Genomic DNA, 20,859 nt, shown 5'->3' with positions numbered 1-20,859 from the left:
CCAAAGGGCTTTCCTCCTCTAAAAGGTGGAGAGAAAGCAATCATCACTACAGGGCCCGGCGGCATCTGCTATTGATTGGTTGGCATCCACAGGTGGCTGAGCATCGATTGGCCGGGCGTGCTGCCAGCGTATAGGTGGTCGGATATCGATCGGTTGCTCTTCTGGATGGAATTTTATCGATCGGAGTAGCAGGAAGCCCAAATCGTCCCTGTTTTATTGTCCAAAGGCTAATGATTGGATATTAGTAATGACTCACTGGTATTATTTAGTTTGGGATTAGTTGGGAACATTGTTATTTTTGTTCACGTCTCAGTTCAGTGACCTCAGCAACAGGTTTTTCAATGACACCTTGCTCTAAACAGCATTTTTATTCACCTTACAGGAACAGAATGTAGTACCGACAGCTAGCGTTTAATATGGGCACTGCAGTCCAAATTCAAAACATTGGAGTCGTGGTCCGTCCGCTTGAGGGTTACCTTCACTACACAACCACGGCACCCTCTGGCCAGCAGTAGTAGTAGTCAGAATCACTTCACCGGCTGTGTGTCTCAAATACTCTCTGCCTTGATAACCCAGCTGCACACGGACCACAGAGAGATGTACCTAGGCTACTCCGGTCTGGTAGAATCCAACGTTAACATCATCTCTGATGATCCAGTTCATTAGCTTGCTTCCATGGCTGCAGAAGGCTGTGTTTGTGTGCCAACATGGGTTTCAAAATGGACAGTGGACGGGATCACAGCGGACAAAACAAAAACAGGCGTTTGGGACCGGAATGGAAATTTCCACCCCCCCGATAGTCAGTCGGTCGGGGGGGTGTTGAGCACAACTTGGAGGAGCGGCTTGTCATAATGACAGTAGTGCTGGTCCACCTTAAAGGTCAGCCCACCTTAAGCGAGCCTGAGCCAAAGTTTGGGCTAACTTTGCGGCTAACCCCGACTGTGCCAAAAAAGACACGGAAACTTTGGTTGGTTTGTGTCTTGAGGAGTTGTAGCATTTATTTACCAACAGCCTGAACTGTACACACACTGCACTGCTACATTCACAGCTGTAACGTTGCTGCTGACTTCATACTCGCCATCAGTCCGTCACACTCGCACGCTCTCTCTGTCGGTCTCTCTCTCAACTGCACACCGACACTCGCTAACGTTAAGTACACAACCTACGCACTGAGTTATTCCTTAAAGGAGTTCGCTACTAGTAGAACACATTTGAGTTTAATAAACATATTAAAACCCTACATCTACAAGATGGATTGGCATTACATTTTGTGTACTTTTATGATCCCCTGACCTTTTATCTAGTCCCATCATCACGTCACAATTTCAATTTGGGCCAGCTCTAGCCCTGATTCGATTTGGCCCTGGTCCACTACATTGTTTTATCTATCGTATACCAGTTTGGCTTATCTTTACAATAAGCATTTTGCCCTCACAGAACTGCTGAACTGGCTGTAGACTCTTAGTCTTGCTAGTCACATGAAACCACTCAGCACAGCACACACTGAAGAATCAGTACATGATGGCATGGTGTTATCACTTAATAGATAACAATTAATAAGATAAAAGTACCTTATAAGAAAATAACAATTGTGCTAATGATGTAGATGCTTCTCTCTCTTGACTGTTTAGACTGAACATTTTCCTCCTCCCTCATCAGCGTTCTTTGTGTCCATCAGGTGGACTGCGCTCTGTCGCTGGTGCGTCTGGCGAAGGAGCGGGAGATCCCAGGGCTGGAGCTCTTGTGCGACGACTTGGTCACCATGGAAACGCTCGTGTATGAGACATCATGCGAATTGAGTCTGACACTTAAAGATTTGCAGCAGCTAAGTGACATCGACAAGCTCCACCTGCTCATGAAAAATGTAAGTGGCCTATTTTACACATTTTCACATTTTCACAGGAAGGCTTCTTTTCCCTCATAATATGACTTGTAGTCAGTCATTGGTTTGAAAATTATGATTCTTTTCATCATAAAATGAATGGCGGAAGTCTGATTAAATTGTTTGTGAGGTGTTGTTTTCACTGGGCATGTGCTGATGTGGCATTATCTTAGCCAAAGTGATGTAGCTATGAGAGATTATTATAGTATTTTTGCATCTTTACATTTATTGAAACATATTTATTGAAAAGTATTTTCACGGTTTTGACCAAACCACATTTGGAGATGAATACGTTTATGTTTTTTTTTTTTTTTTACAATGCTGACAAAAATATTGCTTCCCCCACTTTCCACTATGTCACGGTAAATGTGCACTTCCCAGCATGCTGCTCTGTCTAGTTCACAGTGTGTGTGGGACGTTCATTGTCAGTAAAAAATTTCCATTTCCCTGCAATTACATTTCATTTCATCGTCCCATAGTGTGGTTACTTCAATGCTTTGCCGTTGCTCAAAAGAACATGATGTATGCTAATTGAACCTTGAATCGGCAACAAAGCAAACAGAAAAATGGGCATAATTTGAAAAATGTATTTAATAGCGATCTCACGGTAAATCAGTTCTTTTAACTCCTGAAATCCCTGACATTTGACAACACAGAGGTTGCATCCAACAGCAGGGAGAGAGCAATGAAAGCCAGTCTGCAGCAGGTACTACAGTTACAAGTCCCCTTGGAGTACATAATATGAGCTGTCCTCTAAATTGTAGCTAATAACTGCCAGCTTTAGCCTGTGAGGACCACTGCCAGTAAGATCTGCCATACAGGCAGGCGGCCAGCAAATGTTGTTGACTGCACTAACACATGCTGTTTGACTGGTACTCCCTTTGGGCGCTATGTGAGTGTGTGTGTGAGTGTGTGTGTGTGAGTGTAAGTGTTTACCAAACTCGCCTAGATTAAAAGTCCCTCTTTGCCTGCGCCTGATGTCTTCCTTTATCAGAGACACAGTACAGCAAAGTAAAATGTTTGCGTGTGGGTGTGCAAGTTTGCATTTACCATGTGAATATTCTTTTTTTAATCTTTTTTTTTTTCCCCGTGGATGCTTTCTTATCTATATATCCTGAGTCAGAGCTGTCACAAGGTGGGTGCGAGGCCCTGCACGAACTTGACACGGATCTGCTCAAATCACAGCACAACCCACATGCCGTGGTATTTATAGTTTAAAATTCAGGGTTAATTGCGTGGCACCATTTCATGTAAATGCAGTCTTAAGTACTTTGCACTGTTCTAAAGACATAAATCTATATATGTGAACAAGAAATAATTTATTTCTTCCAGGGCAGCTACATATTACATGAACTAGCATATAACTTCCAGCTAACTTGACACTTAACAGAAGGCTTGCTAACTTTAGCTGACACATAAAATAGAAGGGCAAGTAGAAAGTTGTTAACCTGGCAATATTAAGCGTACTTACAAACCATAAGGAAACACTCTTTTAAATAATAATAATTAAAAAACATTTCAAAAAAGTGTTTTTTTTTTTAGTATCCTGGTATTTTATTGTTTATATTTGGCATTTCAAATAATAATTTAATTCTTGATAAATCCACCGATTACCTCCAATATAAAGCAAGGAATCTCTGTCTGTCCTTCTGTGTGTTATTCACATATCTGGAGAACCGCTCATCCAAACTACTTCACACTTGGCGGGTGTATTGCTCAGGACCCAAGGGAGTGCAGTGTCCAATGTGGTGCAATTTGGCCAGATGGTGGCGCTACTAACAATGACCTTTACGTTTTGGCCCTGTAACTTTTGAACTGTAAGTCTCAGAAACAAATTTTCCTGGATTTTGTGGGTCCAGACAAATCTATTCATATAAGCCACGCCCATTTGTGTCTAAAATGACTTTCTGCCATTTAGAATTTCGTCCTAATCTGATTTTTTGCTACTCTTCCTACATATTTTGAGCAATCGTCACCAAATTTGGTACAGAACATCTCTGGACCAAGCCGGAAAATGTTGGGATTTTTGATGTTCCACACAGTTTTGCTACAGCTAGCGCTCACAGTTGGCTCAAATGCTGTGGGCAGGGCTTATATTACAAAAAATGTCATATCTCCTGAACGCTTTGTGCGATTGCGACCACCTTGTGGACATGTGTAGATATGATGCCTGAGTGACCATGGCAAATTTGGTGCCATTTGGCCAATAGGTGGCGCTGTAGCAGCATCATCTAACTATAAAAGAAGGAATCTCTGTCTGTCTGTCTATGTATATATGTATAACTTCCTTTTGCATATCTGGTGAACCGTTCATCCAATCAACTTCACACTTGGTGGGTGCAAGCAGCCCTACCGCGGTTCTCGACAATGCTGTAAGCAATTGGCCTGTTCTGGATGGGCACTGCTCTAGTTTCAAATCAATTATTGAATTTAAAAGCACCCTTCTCTGATGCTCGCTTTGTCACTTTGTGTGAACCTCTTACACCACTTTTGCAAAAGTAATTTACAGCAAAAGCTTGTCTTCTATTTGATCCAATACGGTACTTTGTGTGCAAGATACGCACTGTGCATATTTAATTTTCAGGTTAATATATCACCTGACAGTTTCCAAAATTAATGGTGCACAAAGGTGATGAAGAAGTACAGCAATAAAACAGTGGCCAAGGTAGCCCTGACCTTAGATCAGAAGAGTTTAACTTCCACACTTGTACCAACATGTCTCAATACAGAGCAGGCAATTAAAACCAGTATTTGCTGAGTTTAGGGTCAGAGATGAGACCATGGGGCAGCAGATCACAGGCTGTAAGTGACCTATGGGTGTGTGAGGCACCCGTTAATATCCATTTTAATATGCTGCATGTCTTAAAGGTGCTATTGATAACATTCAGCCTCTAGATGTTGCATTCTCTCTTCCTCGTTCCATTGCATTTACTTCACAACAAGTCATTGCCAGGCACTTACCGTCAATGTCAGCCATTTATTATTTTTTTCTACCCTAACTGATGACCTAGAGATACCACGTGATACCAACGTTGTTTTACTATTGGCTCACAAGCCTTGTTAGAAGTTGGAATCAAACGTCAGATATCTTCCACAGAGATAAACAAAACATCCATTTTGGACCCGCCAAAATGTTTAAATGTTATCAATAAGACCTTTTAAAGGACATGTCTTTCTATCAACAGTCCAGCGCAGAGCGCTATGTGAAAGATGCCTTACAGTGGATGGTGCCGTTCCTGCACCGATGCGAGGGGCAGAAAGAGGGCGCTGCTAAATCTCTGCTCAGAGAGTACCTTGTGGGCCTGGCCCAGCAAGACCTCACACTGCCCCTCATCATCTTCCAGCACTCCAAACCTGACGTACGTATCCGAACACACACACACACAAACACAAACACAAAGTGTCGGGGGCGTCACACTTGGGTAACCATAACACACACATGCACACTGCGTCTCTGGCTGTTTGTGCCATGTCAGGGCCGGTGTTGTAGCCCTGCGCTGTAAATGTTATATTTATGACCCCATAAGGGCAAAGCCAAGGACATGTCTCCTGGCTATTAGAAAACATGCGCCAAGAAAATACTCCAATTGATACAGTGCCTCACGCTTCGATACACACATCCTCTCCTCTCCTCTCCTCTCCTCTCCTCTGCTCTCCTCTCCTCTCCTCCCCTCCCCTCTCCTCTCCTCTCCTCTCCTCTCCTCCAGTGCCAGCAGAAGATCATCGGGGACCCAGACCAGCTGATGGCGGTTACTCTGGAGTGCATCTACAGCTGTGAGAGAGATGACCAGCTCAGCCTCTGTTATGACATCCTGGAGTGTCTGCCGCAGAGGGGCTACGGGTAAGACACACACACACTCTTGTTTACACACATACACACAATCTCAAACAGATTTATTTAAAGGTCCAGTGTGTAGGATCAGGCGGTATCTAGTAATGAGGTGAGGAGATTGCAACCAACTGAGTGTGCCAAGCGTGTTGGAGAGCTACGGTGGCCGACATGAAAACACAAATAGCTCTCTCTAGAGCCATTTGGAGCAGAGCCAGTGCGTAGAGTCTGTGTGTGCGTGGGAAGTGAGTGGTGAAGCAAGAGAGAGAGAGCAACGGGAGTGAGTAACGTTATCGACTCTGGCCCAAGCAGTAAAAGTTAACTGAGTTTGGTTTGTGCGTTCTGGGCTACTGTTGAAACATGGCGGTGCAACAAGAGGACCCGCTCCCTATGTAGATATAAACGGCTCATTATAAGGTAACGAAAACACAACGATTCTTAATATCAGGTGATTATACACTAAGGAAAACATACTTATTATTATATATATTCCATTTCTGCCAATAGATCCCCCTAATTGTTACACACTGGTCCTTTAAATGTACAGTGTGTAGGATTTGGTGGCATCCAGTGATGCGGTTGCAGATTGCAACCAACCGAACGCCCCTTCTCTTCTCTTCAGTACAAAATCATGGTAACGTCGTTCTCCTCGCTCAGAGGCCATCCTTATAATAACACTACTTTAGGAGCAACAGAAGTCAGACGGCGGCTCACGGTACCGCAGTTTCTCAAACGTGTCAGAGAACTACACAGGTGGCGTAAAGACGTGAAAAGCTCTCTCTAGATCCAGTGTTTGGTTTGTCCATTCTGGGCTACTGTAGAAACATGGCAGAGCAACATGGCATGAAGAGGACCCGCTCCCCATGTAGATATGAGGGGCTCATTCTCAGCTAACGAAAATGCGATTCTTAGCTTCAGGTGATTATACACTAATGAAAGCATAGTTATGAATATTATAATCCATTTCTGCTAATAGATCCCCCGAAATGTTACACACTGTTCCTGTAATGTAAACCATGATATAAAGATGGTAGAGCAGTCCACCGTTGCCTCAGACACAAGAATGCATCGGTTCCACCCCTCCCACCGCTTTCCTTTCTTTCCACCTCTCCGCTTCTCTCCTCGGACCCATCAATAAACCTAACTACCACCTCTGTTTCTGCCTCCCTCCCTTTGCACCTTTTCTTTTCCTCCTCTCTCTCTCTCTCTCTCTTTCATGCTTAACTCTGACTCCAAGGAGCCATCCGTTAGCCCAGCTACAGTCTATACAGTATTTCCTCCCTCCTGCTATTGCTGTCTTCTGCCCCTCTCTCTCCCCCACCTCTTCTGTACCACATTTTATTTCATATGGCAAGAGGGCCCGTCCTTTAAGTCTCCCATGAGGCCGTGTGGGTATGCAGTGCATCTGAAGGGGGAGTGAGTGATACTGTAGTAAAAGACTGAGAGGTAAAAAGCAGGAGTACAAAAGAGAAAATTGTTGCTAAAATGGACCTGTAGAGTGTCTGAGCACTTTAAATGCATTGCGACGACTCATTTTTAGATGGATTATCCCTCCTGTGTGCACCTTTAATTGGAAAATTGAATTACTACCATAAGAAGTGCTTTGTTTTTATCTTGACAGTTGGCTGCAAAGAAGCAACTATACTTCTCAACAATGGCATCTTTTGCCCTTTTCAACTTGCTCACATAGCTCGCTTTTGGCTGCGCTGCGGTGGTCTGTGCTGTTTATTTTATGTTTTTGCACCGCACATTTGCAGCAGGGGGATAACTGCAATGCAACAAGATATTATGGCATGGCTTGGGAGAAGGGCTAGCAGAAGAAGAGAGATGGATTGAGAGGTCAAGATTTTGCATGTGTGAAAAAACAGAGATAATGCGCTCACAAAAAACGGACGGACACACTGACGCACACACAGACGGTTGTTTCATCAGGGTCAGTACTCTAGTACTCGGCTCGGTGTACATTATTCCCTTCAGATCATCTTCCATCGCGTCTTTTTTTGTAACTACGCCACAGGGTACGACCCCGACCCCGGTACCGGGTCAAATTGGGCGCTAATGTTAATGCAAATGAAACATTTCCTGGGTTAGTTCATATAACACAGAATATATCTTTTTTTTTTTCTCACATAAAGTTATGTAAGTGTTGGTAAGTGACATATTCTTTAGTTTATAAAGTCTGTTAAGTTAGGTATCAGTAATCAGTCAGCCAGCTAGCTAACACTGACTAACAGCTAACGCAAAGTAACGTTAATGTTAAGAACGTTATTAATCACCTCACACAACTATTAGCAGCAATTAATTTAACACTAATAATCTTGCTATCTGTAAAGTTTGAATAGGTAATTAATTAATTACAAATTAGCAATAATATGCTTAGTGCTGCTATTACTTTTTAGTTTAACGTTACTTAGCTAACATTAGCTAGTGAGGTGATAACCCGCAGTCAGTTGATGCTTGTTGTTGCTGCGTTTTTTTTTAGTATCTAGCTATGCAGTTTTATTTTTGTGTGTGATGTCTTAAAAGATTTTTGCTGCCACTCCAATACACTATAGGTGGAAGAATTTTTGTTTTGTTGCAGTGACAGCATTGAAAAATTGTGCAATCTCAGCAGCATCATGTCCGTCCGGAAAGAATGTCTCGGTCTAACGTTAAATAATCCACAGATCTCGCTGTCAACATTTTTCATCAGAACTACTATCTACCAAAGAAATAGTTTGTATAAAAACTTTAGACAATGACCGATCCTTGTATGCTTCCTGCTCTTGTTCAGATAGATAAAGAGCTTTTTGGAAGACGACGTATAGAGCAGAGGTGGACATGTGGTAAAATGTTTCCAGTGGTCTGATTCAATTCAAGAAAGCGAGTGCTATTTATCACACTGAACACATTTATAAACTCAGATGTGGCAGTATCACATGCAGTTTCAGATACATCCTGTGTTATATTTCTCAACTCTTAAAGCAGGAGTAGGTAGAATGTTTTTGGCATCAATGGGCAAAAATTCCACAATAACCTTTTTAGCATATTGTAATTAAAGTGCTCTGAGAGATAACTAGACTTCTGCACCTCCTCCTGGCTCTGTTTTCAGGCTTTAAACAATCTAGCCCGTGACGGGAGACTTTGGCCAATCACAGGTCATTTCAGAGAGAGAGCGTTCCCATTGGCTGTCAATCACTCGCGAACTCTGATCAAACCGTGATTGATTCATATTTGATCAGCGCTGCCTAGTTTGACCGGTTTATCGGAGTTCGCGAGTGATTGACAGCTGCCTCAGAGACGGCAAGGCTCCAGGTCGGCTATGTTTGGTTGTTTTCCTCCGGTCTGTGAAATCTTGCAGAAGCCATTAGGAGCACCGGAGGACACAGAGGCACATGATTTTTTTTCAGATTACCTGTCTCATGCACTACTGTCAGGATATACTGACCGTTTATAAAAATTACTTTTTTTAATTTGCTCCAATTCTACCCACTGCTGCTTTAAGATGAACTGGTCACTCCATCAAAACAAGAACCATATCCAAAATGTTCAGTGCCATTAAGATGTATTCTCTTAATTGTCATTTTATACTGCAGTTTAGCAATTGAGCTTATTAACTACTCAAAATTGGGTCTTAATGTAAAAATATTTGAGTGTATATAATACTCATACATGTATCTGTCTAAATCAGCACATTTCATACTAAGCATTTCACTTTGCCAGACGGCCTTCTTTTCTGCAGTGTTTGGATTAGCAATACTGCAACGCTCTACTGTATATGCAATGACTTCGGCTTCACATTCCTCCCAGGAGTGATTTCTCTGACTTACTAATCTCCAAAATTGCCATCCCAGCGTAGAATATTACAGATTTGCGAGGTAGGAGAGAAACCATGACTTAGTAGTTTCAACCCAATTTCAGATGTTTTTTTTCTTTTTTTTTTGTGTGACAGCTTAATTAGGTCTGCTCAGAAGAATGTGATGTGCATTCACCCTAAGAGAGTGGGAAATGCAGAAATGGGCAGGGGGATTAGATGGTGATGGAGGGAAATAGAATGAGGAAGAAAAAGGATATTAAAAAGAGGAAGGGCAGGAGGTGGAGCAGCAGAGACGGGCGGAGCGGAAGAGGAGAAATGGATTGAGAGGTCAAGATATTGCGTGTGTGAAAACCGAGAGATAGCGTGCTCACAAAAAACTGACGCGCACGCTGACGCACACACAGAAGGTTGTTTCATCAGGGTCAGTACTCTAGTGGGGGACAAGCCAGGCTGACCCAGAATCCTTCGCCTCAAGGCAAAGCATCATGGGGTTTTATTTTTAGTGGGGAATTGGTACAACCTCGCAGTAGTAGGCCACACACACCCACACATACAGTACACTGTGTACACTGTACTTGCATAAATACCCACACAGGCATGCACTTGCACACAGAAATGTTCTACTTTTTACTCCTTCTTGATGACGTGAACACAAAATAACACGTTTTTGTTGTGTGTTTTATCACCCTTACAGACCAGACACGGACGTCACCGCATCCCTCCACGATCAGGTGGACAAACTTGAGAAGCATCTCAGGTACGTCGACTCACTTTCACGCCGTCTTCAAGCTGTCGTCACCCCTCTTTCTCCTCTCTTCCACCCAGTTCAGCCGGGGACGCAGATTAGAGCTTTATTTCCAAACATAAGCTAGTTTCAGGCTCTCGGATATGAGGATTTGCTGCTTCTTCCCTTTCTCTAACAGTTCAAATTGAATATCTTTTGGACTCTTGGTTGAACAAAACAAAGATTCACTCCGGCTCTACATCCATACATCACTGCTGTGCCCGTTAGCAAGGCATTTAAAGTGCTGAGGAGGACCCCATCAGTTTGGTGATTAGTGCTGCATTGCTTGAGAGATGTTCACTTTGTAGCAATGCTTATTACTTCCCACCCCCATTATGGGTCTGATGGAAAACACCAAGAAGGAGAGGAGACATGGATGTGCAGTCAACACGCACACACACACGCTCAATATCAAAGGACCTCTGTCTGTCTCATGGTATTCAAACAGCCGCAGGCGTTTTCTCTGTTACAGGTTAAAATCACCTACGTGTCGATCTCTCTCCCTCCGTCTCTCTTATTCTCTCTGTCTCTCTCCTCCACCCCTCCCCTCAGGGTGAACTTCCAAACAGAAGTGATGAGGAGGAAGGAAGGAGGATGAGGATGAAGGCAGGGAGAGGGCGGGAGCCTGAAGGGAATGTAGATGATGATGAGGAGGAGGAAGCAGCAACAGGAAAAGCCCGTGTTGGCCTTTGCAGACAAATATCCATACATATTTACACGCAGGCACACACAAACCATGCACAAACGCACCCCGGGGAACCTGGGAAGTGTGTTCATGTATATTTTGTGCTGAAGCATTGTGACTCACACATACACACACACACACACACACACACACACATGCGCGCACACACACACACGCGCACACACACCCACACACACACTCTTACCCAGATGAATCAGGCAGTAAATGCGAAGTGTCTGCTCTCTGAGCGCCTCCAGAATAAAAGCTGTTTTCAGCTGCTGCCACTACCACTCGCTGGCACATTAATATGTGCACAGGGAACATGCAGACACTCCCACACACACACACACACTCACACTGGAGCAAATATACACACACACACACACACATACACGCATGCGTTGTAAATAGCAAGGCTTGTTGTCTCGCTCTCCATCTTTTGCTCACATCCACACACACATAGGCACACAGTCACCTGTTTACTATGGTAATGAGTTGCAGCAGAGAGGGAACATCTGTAGCACACGACCCTGTTGGGACTGGGGGTGCCATGCTAATCCCGCGCTAACACACACATGCGCACACACACACACACACCCTCTCCCTCGGTCATATATGACTGCCAGTATTCACGGGCTCCTAGACGAACACACGCTTACAAAGAGGTGCTGTCGTGTCGGCGTGCAGTTTATCATGTTGCTCTTCAGTCAACTTACTTCCTGCTGCCAAAATAATGAACAGCTTAGAGCGTGCACTGCACATCCTCTGTCTACCTCATCTGAACTCTCACTTGAATATTTTCTTATTAACCCCGTTTCTTATTTGGCATTTCCTGCTATGATACCTACCGCTGCCAATCATCCTATCTTGTGCTTCTACTGAAAGAGCGTGTTGAATAATGTGACTTGAAACTGTATTTGTCTGTTTTTATTGTTTTCCTTGTCTTAGATTGTATCATTATTAGGGCTCTCAATCGATTAAAAAAGTTAATCGCGATTAATCGCATGATTGTCCGTAGTTAAATCTGATTAATCGCAAACAAATCACATTTTTTTAAGTGTTCGAAATGTACCTTAAAGGGAGATTTGTCAAGTATTTAATACACTTATCAACATGGGAGTGGACAAATATGCTTGCTTTATGCAAATTGATGTATATATTTATTATTGGAACTCAATTAACACAAAACAATGACAAATATTGTCCAGAAACCCTCACAGGTACTGCACTTAGCATAAAAAAATGCTGAAATCGTAACATGGCAAACTCAAGGCCAACAGGCAACAACAGCTGTCAGTGTGTCAGTGTGCTGACTTGACTATGACTTGCCCATAAAGTGGGCATGTCTGTAAAGGGGAGACTCGTGGGTACCCATAGAACCCATTTTCATTCACATATCTTGAGGTCAGAGGTCAAAGGACCCCTTTGAAAATGGCCATGCCAGTTTTTCCTCGCCAACATTTAGCATAAGTTTGGAGCGTTATTTAGCTTCCTTTGCGACAAACTAGTATGACATGGTTTTTACCAATTCCTTATGTTTTCTAGTTTCATATGATACCAGTATCTTTAATCTAGTTTTAAACTGAGCGCACTACCACCTAAAAAACAAAAGTTGCATGAATGCATTAGTGGCGTTAAAATGAATTTGCTTTAATGCATTATTATCGCGTTAACTTTGACAGCCCTAATGATTATATTCGTGGTTACCTACTCTGTGACAACAGCGATTATAGATGTGTGTATCTGTGCTTCTCCTTAATAGTGTGGTGGAGGTTCTGGAGAAACACGGCCTGCAGAAGCCCATTTCCTATGTGAAGAACAGCCAGAGCAGTGAAGAGGAAGCGCACCAACTGATGGTCAAACTGTGCCGCCACACTGGCCGCAAGTATGAACTTATAAAAGACACGACACGGACACTTGCAAACACAAATGTCTGTCAAAAAACGTACCCTAACATTTATGTGTGTGTCCAGAAACCCTCCAGTGAGTGAGACGGTGTGGAGAGGTCTATTACAAGACCTGCTTGACATGCAGCAGAATGTCTACACCTGTCTAAAACCGGAGACATGTCACCAGGTAAAAACAGCAAAAGAATATTACACGGAATAATTAGATTTGATAAAAAGAGCAAAAGCTGTAATTTAAGGTGACAACGTGTTTCATTTCGCTCCATGAATTGACACATTGAGGTGTGTGTTTCCACCTCCCGAGCCACTGAATTCAGACTTCTTCTGCATAATATCCCCCCGTCCTCCCCGACTGCTGCAGGTCTTTGTGGAGTCCCTGCTGTGTTCCAGTCGCGTGGAGAACGTACGCCTGGCAGGGCAGCTCATGCATTGCTCCGAGGTATATTGAACATGACTCGCGATTCCACTTCACATTCACACGGCACATTGGGGTCTCTAAATATGAAACCGACCCATAATGAATTCTAATGCTGCAGCCTCATTGATCTCTACATGTTATATTAATGTTTCCAGGTCAGCCAGGATGTTCCTGTCAGTTTGTCTTTCCGGGGTAAAGGTTACGCTCTGAAGGTGGCCTACGACAACAGCTTGGAATTAGTGTTGGCTGCTGCCAGAGAGTACTTCAACTCATCCACAACGCTGACTGACCCCTGCATGGGCCTGGCCAGGTGAGGAGGACCAGTATGATTTTTCTTTTGTGGTCATTTCTTATTTGTTTACGGGGCTAATTCAGATTTAGAGCCTCACTTTATTTTTAGTTTGATATATCTTAAGGCTGGCCCACACTAAAAGCTTTATCAAATCTTAACAGATTTTGAAAATGTGAGAGACCCCACACACAACAACATGTTATTTTAAAGTTAACAGTTTTGTTCCTATAGTCTGTGGTGTGAGCAATGATTTGGCCAAAACAGCACACCACACACAAACAGATTAATTCATGAACAACAAGAGTCCCCACAAAAAAACAAAACGAAAATCTCGCGGGATCAAACGTGACTTTAGTGTAAACAAACATGGAGGAAGGCAGACAGGAAGAATTAGCGATGTTTTTGCAATACCGCGGCCGCCATGACGGCGGTGGTTGTTCTTCCTTCTTCAGTCAGCTAGGTTCCCAATTGGCTATCATTCTTTCCAACCTGACTGCGTCATCGGCTTTGAGATCTACGATTTGAGATCGGTATGGCCAGGATGGACTTCCGAGCCAATCGTGGGGGATGTAAAAAACACTCTTAACATACCTCACACCACAGGAATAACTAGAAAGATAATCTTTAGAACCATTAAAAAATCAGGGCATTGCTAACTATTGTCGGTAGGGAGGAATCAGGCCCAAAATCGATTTGATTCTCGTGTAGTATGTGCCCCGCATTAGTAGAGTTGTTCCAATACTGATACCAGTATCGGAAATGCGTCTCATACCGCCCACAATTCGGGATCGGGTATCTGATACTAATGTATACACCGATCCGATACCATAAGTTATTAACCCAGAAAAAAATCAACTTGTTTAATGGGAAATCAAGTCTTCTAGACATGCAATATTGAGGGGAAGTAATGGGTTGGATTTGATTTGAAGTATTTGTATGCTATCTGAGATGTTGACCTTGCTTGTTGTTGATGTCGGAGAAACACCATTTGTTTCCGTGTGGGTGTATGTTTTTGTGCTCGCATGACTAACCGGGAAAAAAATAATGGTGGCTATGCTTTTATTTCATCTCCTATAGTACGTTGCACGCAAGTTTATACCAAGTATAAGTATTTGTATGGGAGTGCATTTGTGTCAGTTGCTGCTTTCAGATCTCAGAGGGGGGCTGGTGGGTGTCTAACCTTACCGTCTGTTCCTAGTGGGGAAGTGGGACAGTAATTGGGTCGTCATTCATTTATAGTAACTATTGCAGAGGCCCCCCTCCACACGCTTGGACAACATCATCCATTGTAACACTCCCACTGTGTGTGTGTGTGTGTGTGTGTGTGCGTGTGTGTGTGTGTGTGTGTGTGTGTGTGTGTGTGTGTGTGCGTGTGTGTGTGTGTGCGTGTGTGTGTGTGTGCGTGTGTGTGTTTGTGTGTATGCCTGTGAATTTGAGACATGAGACAGAAAGCGGTGTCTGAACTTGTGCATGTCGCTCTGAAATTAATAGCCCATACAGACTGGCTGCCTGTGTCCTTTAGATTAAAATAACTGCTCCACAGACACACATTTTATCCTGTGTACTAAATACCAAAGGCACACAAACACCCACACACACACACATGCTCGGACAGATACACAAACTGCACCTGCCTGTGTCCTCAAAGGTGGCAAGAGTTTACACAAGGACAAAAAGATCCCTCTTAAAATAACATGGGAATCCCCTCCAACTACTAAAGTGATCCTGCAGCATCACTCAGGATAGACAAGAGAGGCACAAAGAAGTACAAACACAGTATCAACAGGTCCTTAAACAGCTGAAAAACAGTTTCATATATTGTTTAAAGCTGCACTAATCCAAATGTTTACATGAACAATGGGTTGAATGACTACATGTTATATGAAAGGTCTCATGCGTAGTGACAAACCCACAGAGAATTATCACCCAACACCAGTGGGCAACCTCCGGGTCTGAAAAGTGAAGTCAATGCGGAAGTGCCTTAAACTTGTATTCTTTCTAATAGCCAGCAGGGGGCGACTCCTCTGGTTGCAAAAAGAAGTCTGATTGTACAGAAGTCTATGAGAAAATGAGCCTACTTCTCACTTGATTTATTACTTCAGTAAACATTATAAACATGAGTTTATGTTCTCAATCACTAGTTTCAAGTCTTCTTCAATACAGCATAATTCCATGGTTCTATTTAGAGTCAAATAGACCATAAAGCAGGGTATGCTTTAGGGGGTGGCTACTTTGTGATTGACAGGTTGCTACCACGGTGTTGTCCGGTCTGGGAGTTGTCTGTGTTTTCGTCTTATAACTTCAACCCTTTCACAGTGTGTTTTCGGTTCATCAATATTAACAATTTGGTCGCCTAAAAATGTCTTATTCAGTGTTCGTTTGTACTTAGCTCCACACTCTCGTGTCCCTTCTGGTTGCAAAAAGCCAAGATGGCGAAAGCAAAATGCCGAACTCAAGGCTTCAAAATGACAGTCGACAAACTAAAGGGTGACGTCCCCGAGACCACGTCCACTTCTTATATACAGTCTATACCCAACACTGAGGTTCTCTCATGCTCTCTTTAGCGTCTTTGAGCTTATTATTTTGGTTGTACAGTCCACAACTTTTAGTGTTATGTTTCACTCTAAAAGCTCTCTTCAACCTCGTTTCCACCAGCATCAGGAAGCTGTTTTAGATTTTTTAATAAAGCACCAAACGGCTGACAGATAAAGTTAGCACCCATTCTTTTCAGCCGATTAGACTGTTAGCAGGTCATTAAATGTGCGTTATCAGTGGTTATAAGCCTTGTAGATGTGGGTCAGTAGGGCCCTGCTACTCCTAATATTAGGTTTTATTATTGATTCAGGTCGAGGGGGGGGGGGGGATGGATGGGACACAAAATACAGGGCTTTCACTCAGAGTTTGCATCCCGTGTGAAACCCAACGTGCAGTTGTCTTTGTGATCACAAGCGTTAAGTTTCACTTTAACTTTTCAAACCCAGTTATTTTAAGCCAAAACATTATCTTTTTCCCCAAATGTAATTAAGTGGTTTTGTTGCCTAAACAAGCTGTTTGTGTTAAAAACGTAATATTTCATGCAGTTTTATGACGTGTTACAACGTGTCGCTTTTAAGTTTTGCTTTCACTTTTACAACATAGTAGGCGTGGTAGGCCCCTACTGACCCACATCTATGATGCGTATAGCCACTGATAACACACATTTAATGAGTTGATAACAGTATATTTGCATAACAACTTTCAATTATATTGTAGATATACGTAAAAGTTGTCAAAATGTCTTGGGAGTAGCTTTTTAAAACTTGCACGTACCCTGGTGAGAAAGACGCACAACCATTATGCAGAAAACAAATGGAAAGATGTCGGAAATAAGCTCAAATGGGGTTATTAGTTTTGTTGCTGATGGTATTTTGAAGAAGCTCATCTTGCAAGACCTTGTTTGAGTAGGAGAGAGAAAAAATTATTGCGTCAGTACGCTGCTGCTCAATGTGCTGGTGCACAGCTTGGTTTGGTCAAAAGAAAGGCAAGGTCTCTACTACGTATGGTGTTCCATTGATTCCTGCTGCTCAAACCGTTAACTTGTGTTCTCCCGTGTGTCTGTTAGACAGGAAGTAGTTATCTGCGAAATTACAGAGTACATGCTGCAAAGCACATCGTGACTCTCGAAACCGAAAATAGATGTTTTCACCATTGTCTTTTTTAAGGTGGTCTCCACACACACACACACACACACACACACACACACACACGCCTGCAGACACTTCACAGCAAGAGTACATAATCAACATGCCCTCTTTCTGTCTCTCATTCGCCCATCCACAGCCCTTTCCTATGCTCTCATTTGCCAGGACAAATCTCTTGTTCCTGGCAAGAACACCAGCCATGCTCAAAGAGCGGGACGCCGCTGAGAGTGTTTTGCCGAGTGTGTGTACTCCAGTCTGTCAACAGTATCGATTCAACCGGTTTTTGAAGATGTGTGTTTCGGATTGCTTTCATTACGCTGATAGGGATTCTGAGACGCCTCTTCCTCTGTGTTAGTTGTCTTTGTTCACACTCCGCGAGGGGTTAAAGAAAACTGTTTCAGCGTGTGTTTCTTCGTCGAATACACACTCCAAGGACAAGTTTCCTCCTCTGTACTTAAATGACACCGACGTCAGAGCTCCTCTCTCTAAGCTCTTGTTTCATGTGGGATTTATTTATTTGTAAATTAATCATTTATTTTTTTTCCACAACCTCTTCTCTCTGAATCTTTGCCGTATTTTGCTTTGCTGCATAATTGAGTGATGAAAAAAACGAGAAAAATAAGAGCATGTACTCGCATCTTAAGGCGCCGCACACACTCACTCGTTCAGTGCACTGTTACATATGCTAAGTGATGTGCTACATAATCCTATTAAGGGTAATGAGTGAGGATTGTGTTGGAAGAGAAAACTCCCCTGTTGTAGAACCGTCAAATGAGTCTAGACTTTGTAAATAAATCCATTTGAGCGGTCTCACCATGTTCCTGATCACAATGTTTGAAACTTTTACAAACTTCAGATTTAATAAGCAACTTTGAATGCGTGTCCCTTGATAAGTAAAACTCATTTAGTCCTTCCCACTAAGTTTGTCCTGCAATCAAAAACGGTTGTTGCCGCTTTACAGACATTTTCTGCAAACTATCAGATTATATGTAAGTGACTTTTGGTGATACCCAATTTAAGTGCAACAACTAATTTGCTTGGCTTTAATTTCACCTTGCCCTTCTGATAATTAAAGGAATAGTTTGGCATTTTGGGAAATGCGCTTATTTGCTTTCTGGCGGAGAGTTAGACGAGACAATCAATAAAACTCTTATGTCCTTCCATTAAATATGAAGCAGCCAGTTAGCTTAGCTTAGCACAAATATTGGAAACAAGGGAAACCGCTAGTCTGGCTCTGTCTGATGGTAATACAATCTACTTATCAGGACCACGGAAGCTCACTAATTAACATGTCATCTTGTTTGTTTAAGGCGGTGTTTCTCAAATGGGGGTATTAGTACACCTAGGGGTACATATGAGTACTGCAGGGGGTACGTGAGATTCTTTCTGAAAATGTTAATTTAAAAAATATCAGTCATGCCTAATTCCTTAAAATAGTTATACTATAATAAGTTCAATAAAAAATTAAAATGTAATTGATAAACTATATTTTCTATTCAATATTCCTATTTTCAATGCAAACTGCCATAAACTGTCAACTGCCGCAACAAACGCATAATTTTTTTCTACCAATAACGTTGCTGGCGCCGGTTAGGGGAGTATTTGACTGAAAAAAATATTTCAAAGGGGGTACGTTATTGAAAAAAGTTTGAGAACCACTGGTTTAAGCCATACAAAAACTGAAGTGCAAAAACCAACAAACCGTACTGTTTGGGGCTTCGTGCCGAACTGTTCGGCTCTTAGCAGTTGCCAGGCAACCAGCAAAGACTCCAGGAAGTTGCTGGTCATGGCCAAGAAAAGTATTTCGGCACATAACCGCCCATAAAACAGCAATTTTTTTTACTTTTACACTATGGATTTTGTACATTCTTTATTCTTTATTTGGATCCCTATTTGCTGCCACTAAGGTAGGAGCTAACCACGGGGTGCCCTCTCAACATAGCATATATGTAACACATATAAAAGTTTCAATAAGAATATGATCAAGACAAATAATATAAGTCCAGTAAAAAAACTACTGCTTCAATGATCATCGTTGGTAACTTGCTCCACATTGTGATGTCTCTATACATTACATATCTGCATAGGTTTTTGTTTCACTAGATAACTCCTAGTAGCCTGCCTGATAGTGTGACTATGTTGGTCGCTCACATCAATTATGTGAGTACAGACTATTTAGTTGTTTACCATAACAGATACTGTATTCCAAGGAACTCATTAGATTGCATGCAAACCTATTCTCTACTCTGAGACATGACAGACTGCACTCTCTCTCTATACTCTGCCTCACACCTAACGGACAGGGCAGTGTGGACCTTGCAGCTTTATTCTGAGCTATTTGGAGCTTAGACAGATATTTTTTTTGGCTGCACCCCGACTGGACTGTTGAGCAGTAATCAAGGTGAGATAAAAGTAGGCCTACATATTAAACAAAAGAGATATAATGTGTTAATTAGTGAGATTTGGAGACAGATTTGTTATCCTTGGACCGAGCCAGACTAGCTGTCCCCCCCCCCTCAGCCTTTGTTCTAAGCTGCATGAGAGTGGTATCCATCTCTCTGTCCTGCATATGAGTTTCCATGTTAATTCAGACTTCCTCCTGTGAGGTCATCTGATTGGTTACCTTTAAGACAGATTAATATAGCTGATTGGTAGTCACGTGTCCCTGTTTGAACTGGTTGTTGTTTTCGCCAGGGCGTGTCTCCAGCTGATCACCGACTGTCCCCCGACCATCCAGGAGGAACTGGACCTCATCAACGCTCTCAGCCAACTGGAGGACTTCAGCGCCAGCATCCTGCCACTGCAAGGTACTACACAATGGGAAGTAAATGCGCTCCAAGTAACCACACGTGAGCTTGAATGTGTTCTTAATTGTAAACTCAAACATGTAGAGGATGTAAGGACGCCGTCCCCCACTTCCCTCACCAACATACCATCCAACCTGTCTCCCTCCCTGCTGTCACTTCCTCCATCCCTCCATATGTCACCTCTTCTTGCCACTATATCTAAATATATGGTTATTTATGGATCAAGTGTTGTGCAAACAACATCTGCCTGATGGCCTAATTAGGATTGAAGTGTTTGGTCTCCGCGTGTGTGCTCTCTCTGCCACACTCACACGCGCCATTTTTTTTTTTTTTTTTTTTTAAATATATTTCCGCTCCATCTGTAAACCTGACCAATCAGTATTCACCTGCACACTCTTCCTTTCTCTCTTTTCTGGCTCCACATTGGTTCCCTCATCGCAGCAGTTTCCAGGCATGGCTCTCTGTTAAAGGAAACTGTGGAGCCAGAATGAACCAGCTTGGCCCTGCGTCGCCTCACCTCTGAACCGAGGTGTTGTTTGCCTCCGAGGCCTGTGCTCTCTTCCCCCTTTTGCCCTCATCAAACTGAGCTGCCAGCATAAAACCGCTGTGACAGAGAGAGCCATAAACTGCCATCTCTCTCTCACCCTCTCCTGCTCTCTCTCTCTCTCCCGTCTTTCTTTCTGCATCACGTATTCCACAGCTTTTCTCTTTTCTACTGCTTCTTCTTCGCTCCCTCTCACTCCTCTTTCTCGTCACTCCCTGCTGTCTACTCGCATTAT

At 42.9% G+C, this 20,859-nt stretch overlaps 1 protein-coding gene across 1 annotated transcript in view; it reads left to right on the top strand.

Moving 5' to 3' along the window:
* The window catches only part of nbas (NBAS subunit of NRZ tethering complex), a 187,946-nt gene that overhangs the window by 52,082 nt on the left and 115,005 nt on the right, over positions 1-20,859 (top strand). The window contains exons 24-32 of the mRNA XM_037751577.1: positions 1,679-1,864; positions 5,068-5,241; positions 5,590-5,723; positions 10,202-10,264; positions 12,739-12,861; positions 12,950-13,052; positions 13,245-13,322; positions 13,457-13,611; positions 19,968-20,080. Coding sequence (XP_037607505.1) covers positions 1,679-1,864; positions 5,068-5,241; positions 5,590-5,723; positions 10,202-10,264; positions 12,739-12,861; positions 12,950-13,052; positions 13,245-13,322; positions 13,457-13,611; positions 19,968-20,080 — 1,129 coding nt within the window. The remainder of the gene's footprint in view (positions 1-1,678; positions 1,865-5,067; positions 5,242-5,589; positions 5,724-10,201; positions 10,265-12,738; positions 12,862-12,949; positions 13,053-13,244; positions 13,323-13,456; positions 13,612-19,967; positions 20,081-20,859) is intronic.

This window comes from Sebastes umbrosus, chromosome 18, assembly GCF_015220745.1.
Source record: "Sebastes umbrosus isolate fSebUmb1 chromosome 18, fSebUmb1.pri, whole genome shotgun sequence".
Lineage (NCBI taxonomy): Eukaryota > Metazoa > Chordata > Actinopteri > Perciformes > Sebastidae > Sebastes > Sebastes umbrosus.
Note: the sequence above shows the minus strand (reverse complement) of the source record. Positions and strands in the feature narration are given on the sequence as shown.